Source organism: Falco naumanni, chromosome Z (assembly GCF_017639655.2).
Source record: "Falco naumanni isolate bFalNau1 chromosome Z, bFalNau1.pat, whole genome shotgun sequence".
In the NCBI taxonomy this organism is placed as follows: domain Eukaryota; kingdom Metazoa; phylum Chordata; class Aves; order Falconiformes; family Falconidae; genus Falco; species Falco naumanni.
The window spans coordinates 42,294,790-42,304,577 of NC_054080.1; the positions used below are offsets into that span (position 1 = coordinate 42,294,790).

Consider the following 9,788-nt stretch of genomic DNA (forward strand, 5'->3'; position numbering starts at 1 on the left):
AAAATTACTGAGCTAGAAATTTAAGATAAGGGATTTTGCATGTTTAATTAAGAGGTAATTTCTTGCTGTTGAGTGCAGGCTTACCCAATACTCTGTAAAAATACCTTAATTCATGCCCAGCATAAAGTGAAAGATGGTTCTATGTTCGGTTTCTCATGATTCCCATTGTAGAGTGAGCTGAAGAGGCTGAACTATTTATAAAAAAACAGAAGCATTTTTCAATACAGCATTTTTGTTTTAATGACTGAGGGAAAATGGAGTTCTGAGTATCCTTACTGCAATAACCAGATATTCTGTGGTAATATTTGCTTCGCAAACTTTCATAAGAGTTAGACGATCTATTGTTGTTGATGTGGGGACTCCATGGTGTTGACTCAACAAGTTCTTTAGTTCTGCCTGGCTTTGACTGAGCTTAAACATTTTCAAAACAGCTAGTCATATCCTACAAATCCCCTACAACTCTGGCTTCTTGGTTATTTAACCACTTCTTTCTGCAGACATTTTTCCAAATGACTGTGTGAATACCTGACAACCTAGTGTTTTATTGACCTGCCGGGAACAATGGGTAGTTACATTCTTACCAACAATGGCAACAGAATACTTTCTGTTGACTGTATGACTTTCTATACCAAAAGGTTTCCTATTCATTTCTATAGTACCAGATAGGAACAGGTTTGTCTCTAAATGTCTGTATGCTTGTTCTTTCTCTGCATCTCTTGATTATTTTTCTTTAACAAAACAAAAACTCAACAAAAAATCCCCATGGAACAAGCAGTTTTGTAAGTCTGGGTTTTTGCACCAAAGCTGGTACAGCACAGCACAAGCTCCAGGTGCACACTTCACGTTCAGGGTTTGTATGAACTGAATTGACATAGCTCTCAGCCAATTAAATGCCACTGTGAGTAAAAACTGTACATAGAATTTTAATTGCTAAATTGGAAGATCTTCAAGGTGGTGTACATCTTAGCCATTAATCTTTAAGCAGGTCAGATGCTGAGAGCAGCCTAGTATTTAATACAGTCTTAAGTAAGCTCTCATCATGTTAAAGAGACAGTTGTCTACATGGTTGATTTATGATTTCCCTTAATCCTGCAATCAGCATCGTATTAGACCAGTTCTGTTCAAGCTTGCTTAACTGAAGTCTGTTACGCTGAAGCTTGGTTTACCTGTCCCTGTAGATTACCAACAGCAGTTAATGCCATCTGGTTTTTTGCTGTGGTAGCTTTTTGACACAGTAGCAGGGCAACAATGGAGAAATGTGTGGTGTTACAGTTCTGTGACCCTCAGAGAGTAACACTGTCTCTTGTGAAACACTAACCAAGAATAGTAACCTCATCCTTAGCTGCAGTTAGATTAAAGGTGTTAAATTATCCCAGTGTTGTGCTGTTACGTAGAAACATCACTGCATAGTCAAGACTGTATGGTGCTTCCATCACCAAAAGAAATTTCGGTACAAATATTTCCGAGTGTGTTAGGATCTTTCTCCCCCATACTGAATTCCAATCTAACCTCTCCACTTCCCTTTCCAGATCCAGGAGTAGTTACATAGACTGATGCTTATCTGTTCACATGCGCTTTATAGGTCAATATTGAACTGCCAGCCTTGAAGCAGACAGAGTTCAAGGCATCTGACTTGGAACAGCAGAAACCCAATGGAGATGTACCTAAAGCAGCACCTACTGTAAAAAAGCCAGACCCACCGCAGGATAAAGGTGAGGTGGAAATCACCATCTTACTAGCAGCTGGATAAGAACATTTGTAATTTAATTGAACATTCAAAAAAACATTTTTGTACACAAGATTAAGATGAAAAATGTTACACCAGAAGACAACTTTAATCAATTTTCCAGCTATGGAGAGGTATAATAATCTGTTCAAGCATTTTTATTACTAGCATTTCTACTGCTTCATTTTTGTTGTAACTCACATGTTGCATGTAAAGGAAAATACAAATATTTACAATTCTGGAGTCATATTACTCATTTAATATGGAGAAAATACTTTACTTTTGGAAGCAGTGATTTTCAAGAACATTTACTATTTGCTTTCTTAGTAAGTTTGACACATCTGGTCTGCTACTTCTTCCTACAGAATAGCTGGAAGTTAGGCTTCAAACAAACCCACACATCCATGCTTCCCTTGCTGTCACGGAGCAAAATGCAAGTAAAGGAAATGATATGCATGATATCAGATTAGTTAACCTAATGGGTGCTTTTGGCACTACACTCTCAGAAACTATTAATTTGAATGGATGTATCCTCATGCATCAGTCTTGCATTATACTGTACGTGATAGAAAATCAGTTTCCTATTTAGTTTTTCTTACATGACATTTTAAATTCGTCTTGGAAGCATGCAACTCATTTTAAAGAACTAGCAAGTGAAGACAACGTCTATATATAGTTTATTCAGGCAAATTTAATCTTTTTTTTTTTGTTAAAAATACAAATACACAGGAAGAAAGATACTGTAATGTCTGCTAAAAGTAATAGCCCTTCCATACTTCCTCTTCCTCTTTAAAAACAACAGCCTTGATTTACTTGCAGATCTGCCCACGTGACTGCTTTGTTCAGAGCTACGTTTGAACACCAATCATTTTTATTGTTGGTAACAAAATGTAACTCAGAAAACTGATGCTTATATAGCACGCTGCCATTTTTATTTAAACTGCTGTGTTTCACCTGCCCAATTTATTAACTGCATATACCAAAATTTTAAGTAGGTAGAAGCATGAATCTGTTGACAGTAAACAATGTCTCATCCTTGTAGGAAAAACATGGGTTGGCTTCTTTTTATCTTTGGAACTGTTGTGGTTGAAAGCTACTCTTTCAGAGGAAAACCAAGATTTGAATGAGAAAGATAAAGCAGTATTTATTAAAAGTTTTTTTTTTTTAACTTGTGCCACCACTGAAAGGCATTAGGTTGTTTACTTACAATCATGTTTATTGTTTACAGAAAGAATAAATGGCCTAGCTGAAATCAGAAAACAGGAGCCTAAGGCAGAAGAGAAGCTTTCTAGTCAACTGAAAAACCCACAGGATTCACTCAAGGCTGCCGCAGGTCACGAGGAGATGCAGTCTGAGACAGAGAAGGAGCTGAATCAGTCTAAAGATGAAAAGCATGTAGCGGGGCAAGATGCGTTACAGCCAGCAGCAGAACAGGCTGGCAGTGAGGAAATTGAGAGGGAGCAGCTCCTAAATTATGATGCTAAGCAGGATGATTCGCCCCCCAGAAAGGCTGGTTGGTATCATGTCATGTATTATTAAGAACACTAACAAAACAAAACAAAACTCTGGAATAGGGCATGATTTCTGCAACAGTGGTGGCAGCTGGCTTGTTTCATAAAGGTTAGTGTGAGATGTAAGAGCTCAGTCATTCCCAGCAGCCTTCTACAGTCTGTGGGTAAAGATTGAATCTTCTGTTTCTGCAACATGGGGCTACCAGGCTGAGTTCTCCATCACCACAGCAGCCTTCCTGTCTCACTCTCTCCACTGGCTGTACAAGGCATTTGGGGAAATAGGGCCTGAAACTTCTGGGTGTTGAGGCTTTTTAAGAATATAATGTATGTGAAGAGGACAAGATGTTAACCATCCAAAGCATTTACGAGTAGAGAGATGCTACATCTTGATGTTTTGCAGATAGTCCTTATAGTGTCAACATGTAAATGCTAGCTACCCCTACTTCAAAATAAGCTAGCGTGAATAAAACTCAACCAAAGGCTTCAGGTATTTAAAGTTGCATTAGTGAGTCTGCAAAACTGCAGATCAGATGTTGCAAAGGTTCCAGTTTCTGGCATCAACCACACATGACCCTGAACCATGTGTCTCCACAGCATTAAGCATAAGAGTATCGATGTTGTGCCTAAACCTGACCAGAATCTGGACACCCCGCTGTCTGTCCTGAGGAACTCTGTCTCAGGTGGACCCAGCAGCCCAGAGTAATCAAGCGGGAAGCTTTATGACAGTCAGAGCCGAAACTGATGCTCACAAAAGATGCTGTCTATGCTTTTCTAGTAAATACATTCATAGGATCATGAGTAATGATGTTAAGACTATTGATAACTTGGCAGAGATAAATCATCTCGTCCGCATTGCTAAAGTATTATTCTTCCAGCTGCTCCAAAGATGCTGGCCAGAGCAGGCTGTCCCCCAAAGAGAAGTGAACAGAAGTTACCTAAACTGCTTCCATTTTAATGGAAATAAATAGTAGAAAGACAAGGTAAAAAAAATTATCCAACAACTATAGTGCAAGAAAAAACTCTGACATGTAGCTTGTGAAAAGTGAGAGTTTCTGTGAGCTAGAAATACTAGCTTTTCAGGTTTGATTGTTCAACAAAAATACCATACCTCGCTGCACAGGCTCTTTGTAGCCTAAGGAGTCTAAAGTAGACAAAGATTTCCTCCCTATTCTCTGAGCATCCTCTGTCACTTAATAAAAGCCTCTTTTAAAAGTCTGAGACCTTTAGGTCTGTAACTGTAAAAATCTGCTTGATGTGGTGCTCTGAACATGGACAACATTGAGGCTAAAAATTTTCAAGCCTGTTTCTATGCCAGTTACTAATCAGAGGGCTTGGTTTAAGAACGTTCAGAACCAGAGACTTATCTCTCTTAACTGGGGTATGCCTCTATGCCATTATATTTTTTTCCTGGCTGATTAACTGAAAAATAAGGGCATTTCTGATTTGACAATCAGAAATAATGTTTCCATTTACTTCTGAGCTCTCTATATAATAAAGAAATCCTAAGATAGTCATTAAAAGTTGCTTAAGATTACTTAATGACTGGGTGAAGAAAATCTTACAAAACATTGTTTTTGTTTCAGGTTAGCACATCATAAAATACTCTTTTATTGCTATATTCACTGCTTTCAAACTAAAACAAGTGGACAAGCTAAAACAAGAAGGGGGAAGCTGAGATTCATTTTAGCGGTGGTGTTAATACATATAAAAGCAATCCCCCAGTCAAGTACTCAGTAGCGGCTTCAGGTTTTACTCTTCCTTAGGCGGTCCTTTAATGTATAATACTTTTTCTGAGTGGTGGCTGGATTTAATTATGTTTTCCAAATTCCAAAAGATTGTCTTTTATCTAGTTCTTTATACAAGTTTTACAGCAAAAGCTGCTCTGAAATTTTAACAGTTCAGAAGGAAAAATATATTAAATGAATGAAAAAATTCATTCAGCAGCAAAGTAAATTCTGTGGAAGACTATTCCTGTAAGTGTTTCTTGTGCAGATGACCTTATGGTATTGCATAAAACAAATTAATTTTAATGCTTTTGCAGAGAAACAGCAACATGAAGCACTGAACCTGGACAAGGATGTTGATTACAATTTAGATGAAAATGAAGCTGAATCAGAAACAGACAAGCAAGCAGCACTTGCAGGGATTGAAAATGGTAAAAAAGAAAAAAACAAGTTTTAACCCAAGTACCACATGCTGAAAATTTTAAGATTATATTTTGAACAATATCCTGTAGCAGACATAGCTAGCTAGTTTCTGTTTGTTGTTTGAGCTTTCCCTCATGTTGACAGTGTGACCTATTTTCTGTATAGCATCACTGAAGTTACTGTTTAACTTGTGGTGGAGACAGTACCTGTAGCTTTACTATACAGTACTTAACAGTTTCAGAATTCTCCTGCTGTGCTCTAGATTGTTTTCTAGATAAAGAACTATTACTTCTGCCTCTCACAGAGATTTCTGTACTTTTTTTTTTAATTAGTTAAAAATCCTGAAGATCTGAACCACTTATCTGAGCATGCTGAAGAACGACAGAGGTTGTGAACGAATGAGGTTCATAATGCAGCTTAGTCACCTCTTCATATAAATGCAGCAATGAAAACAAAATTATCTGAAAATGTTTTGATTATCTTCTCAAGGCTTCAATAAGAGGCCAAATGAAGTAGTATTTTCTTGTGAAGTTTTAGTACTATTTCAGTGGTGAAAAAAAATGCCTTAAATCTGTGGAGGATTGTTTTAAAGCAGCTTGACCTCTGCAATGACTCTTTCCTTCCTACCAATTATAAAGCTGAAACCAGCTAGCAGTAAGTGCAGTAACTGTGAAATCAGCCAGCTTGCACAGTCATATTACAGTAACAATGTGTGGATTGGAGGTACACGAAAGAGTTCTCTACCAAGGATGGATCTCTCCCCTGAGAAATGCAGTAAAGAAATCCCCAGCCTAGTTTTAAGAGCAGCTTAAGGGGACCTAACTTACCTTGACAAAACATGGGAAGGATGAAAGATGGCCCATGCTGCATCTACCCTCGTGTCTATTCTGGCACCTTTTTACTGCAATGTAGACAGAATCAGGAAGCCGGATTGTTGTCCTTAGATAGGACAGAATCATAGAATCATTTAGGTTGGGAAAGAACTTTAAGATCCTTGAGGCCAACCATTAACCTAGCACTGCCAGGTCCTCAGAATGATACATTTTTCTGGGCATCCTAAATGAAACTGCTGGCTTACACCATCCGTAACCAGGCTGAAATACTATCCTGGTTGTGTTCTGAGCTTTTAGATTATAATATTCTGACAATAGTGTCTTCTTAAAGAGATTAGCCAGGAAGATTTTTCTGTAAGCTTTGTTGGACTCCTGTTCACAAGGTCACTACTATGGTACGGTTCAGTTAGTTACACTTTGAACTTGTGCAAGTTACTGGCAAAAATTAAAATTCCTGAACTTTAAATGACAAAAGCTATCTGAAATGTTGTTAGAACTACCCTTTACTCCACTCAGCCGCTATCTTCTGCCAAAAAGTAGAAAGGCACACGCTTGCCTTGTAGAACAGCAATCATCTCAGCCATTCAAAGTGACTCATCTCTGCTGGATTTCTGAAGAAGGTCAACCAGACTATGCATTTACCAGACACCTCAGTGTCTCCCACAGGGAAAGCTGTACTTGTTGTGAAGGAAGTCCTGCATTATGCACAAATTATCACGTTGTTAATGTTCTGTAGTCTTTGTCTTTTCTGTAACTTGTTGAATATAAACTGGAAATTATTCTACAATAACATCGAAATACCCTCTGCTACCACTAAAGCACCCTTAACTACAGTACAACCTGCATTGCGTGTAGCCAGCTGTTTTGAAGATTGTATTTGTGTCTATTCTCAAGACCGATACCTGTATTGGTTTGGAGCAATCTTTGAGTATGAACCAACCTGTCAAGAGAGCATGTGAGCAGACAGACATGACTGACTTCCCAACCACAAATTCCATTTAAGAAAATACAAATTTGTCTTGGCTTTCTGTTAATTCACTTCATTTTGTAACTGCCTTTGTGGTGTGTCATTCCTATTCCTCAGTGTACTAGTTTACAACTCCTGAACCTTAAGATGTCTAAATATGCAAGTGGAAGGTTTATTCTTTTTGTGTATGAAAAGAATATTTGCTGTCATCAAGTTACAAGACAGAGCTCAAGTCAAGTGGTGACTATTAAGCCTAAATACGTAAACAATTCACTGATAAGACTTGCCACATGGAACTTAAATTCTTCCAAGAAAAGCATTAACTTCCACTACTGGGTTTTTGGTTACTCTGGGTTTTTTTCACCATTTCAGTCAGATTTCACTGGTCTGGGCTGCTACAGTCAGTATAGCAGGGAAGACAAATGCTTGTAAGCAGAAGAGAAAAGAAGGTATAAACATCTCTTCTAACTGACAAGTATTAGGAAGCTTGGACTACTAAGGTGGGGTTTTTTGCAAACGGCATGTTTTAACATCAAAATGTTTACCCATATTCTCCATAAAAGTGGCATTTTCGTAAGACTTAATCTGTAAACAATTACGTAGCTGAGCTGATGTTAATCAGGAATTTAATAGTGATTGTTAAAGAGCGTATATATTCTAACAGTATAAAATGTACAGTGAAACACAGTATTCAACTTGATACTGGTAAAATCCCAAACAAACAAAATCCTTAAGGTAATCAATGTATTGCCAGTACATTATTTAAAAGGAATTGTTTTGGCTGTTCAGTACCCAAACCAGACTGGGCTTCTCGCTAACCAGTTACATATTGTCTGCTCCACAAACAAGACCACCTTTGTACAAACCACACTTGTTTCTTCTCTGACAGTAGGGGATCTGAAAACCTGTGTAAGAGCAATGTTCAAAAGCATAAAGGAATACAATCTTATTCTCAATTGCTTCAAGTGCTACCGGAATGTAACTAGGATGGTAGATTTCTAGTAGACAAGGGGCCTGTATGTCTAATGTATAGAATTTTAAAATTGAAGGACTTCTAGTTGGAAAAAAACAAGAGATTCATTCTGAACTGTGGTTTACATAGTCTTCTCTATCACTAAATTTTTTAGTTGTGTGAGGCAGGGAAAGCTTCGCTGTAATCATCTCGGGGTTAACACTTGTCCTTGATTGATTTTTTTTTTAAAAAAAAACTTACGCCTGATCCATTTTTGATAAGAATTTTAAAATAAAAATGTCTTCTCTAATAAGAATGTATTCTATTAATACTTCTCTAATAAGGTGTATTCATCTTGTTCTGTACAGTTCATCCATGTCTAATATTAATAGAAAAGATGATCATTCCTGTTTTCTTAAGTTCTATGCATTATGTGGAACTTGGTTTCTCTTTCATTTGCAGCTTCCTTTGGAGAAATACCAAAGGCTGTCCTTGAGCTGCTGTCATGTAGTTCAAGATTTTTAAGACAGGGAAGATTTTTGTGATTGTTCACAAGAAGGCAGCAAAAGCCAGATGAATTTTCAGTGCCCTGCACTAGAAACAGTTTCCCAACTTTACAACTATGTTTTTCAGGATTTTCAATCCTGTGGCAACAACACAGAAGCATTCAAGTATATTTACTGTGACGATAAGCAAACATAAAATGGTATGCAACTTCCTTAGCAGAGAAATTAGGAAAAGCATGTCTTCAGGGCAGTACTTCTCCTTATTTCAAGAAGCTACAAATCGCTGGCAGACAAGTGGGTGTTGCACTTCACAGTTTCTTTTTTTTCCAGCTCTAGCTCAGCAGTGCTGCTGCTTAGGTGATGGAGCTCAAGTGGTATTATTCCACAGTACAACTGTGCTAGGAGAAACACAAATGTCTTGCATGGTCAGGAAGGAGCTACAAGCTCATCACTATAGAGGAAGACATTCTGCACCAAAATGAAGAACTGTCCATCCAACATGGTCAGACCTGGAGGATTTGCTTGTATGGCCCAGGTAACGACTTGGCGGTATGGTTTATCAAAGAGCAACACAGCTTTTTATACTTTTTTTTTCCCCTCTTGTAGCAGAAGGTTGCTCAACACAACAGCTTATCTCTTATTTCACATCTGGAAGCACAGGAGGAAGAACTGTTCCAAGAAAGAAAAGGTAGGTTTGGGACTGCTCCTGTTCAGGACTTTTACCTGTATCAATCATTAGAGAAGGTGGTAGGATCCAGCAGCAGCATTGCAGTCAAAACAAGAGAATGAAGGTCACCCAAGAGCTGACTGAGCAATGGAACAAATAGCAATCCCTTGGTTGCACTGGTAGAGTAACAACAGGATTGAAATAAAGTTGCAGAGTAGTTAAAATACACTCCTAGTGTGCTGCGTTCCTGTGTTGCTAGTGACTTAACAGTGTGACAGCTATGCAGATTCTCCAGTACCATGAAGAATGAAGACAATGACAGCTAGAAATAACAGTCCCTTTCCCACTGTCTTCAAGTACTTATTCTATATTTGGACAACTGACTTCAGTAAAACAAAAATCACTTCATTCAGTGCAGTAAGAGGAGCTAACTAACTAGTTTTCATCTGCTCTTGATTTCTACAAAGATTGTTTTAGCT

At 38.0% G+C, this 9,788-nt stretch overlaps 1 protein-coding gene across 6 annotated transcripts in view; it reads left to right on the plus strand.

Annotated features, from left to right (window-relative positions):
* Positions 1-8,378, plus strand: part of GOLM1 (golgi membrane protein 1) — a 33,886-nt gene extending 25,508 nt beyond the window's left edge. For all 6 annotated transcript variants that reach the window (XM_040580870.1, XM_040580873.1, XM_040580871.1 and 3 more), the window contains 4 exons: positions 1,583-1,712; positions 2,955-3,239; positions 5,279-5,392; positions 5,717-8,378. In XM_040580870.1, the coding sequence (XP_040436804.1) occupies positions 1,583-1,712; positions 2,955-3,239; positions 5,279-5,392; positions 5,717-5,778 (591 nt within the window). In that variant the 3' untranslated portion in view covers positions 5,779-8,378. The remainder of the gene's footprint in view (positions 1-1,582; positions 1,713-2,954; positions 3,240-5,278; positions 5,393-5,716) is intronic.
* The last annotated feature ends 1,410 nt before the right edge of the window (positions 8,379-9,788 follow it).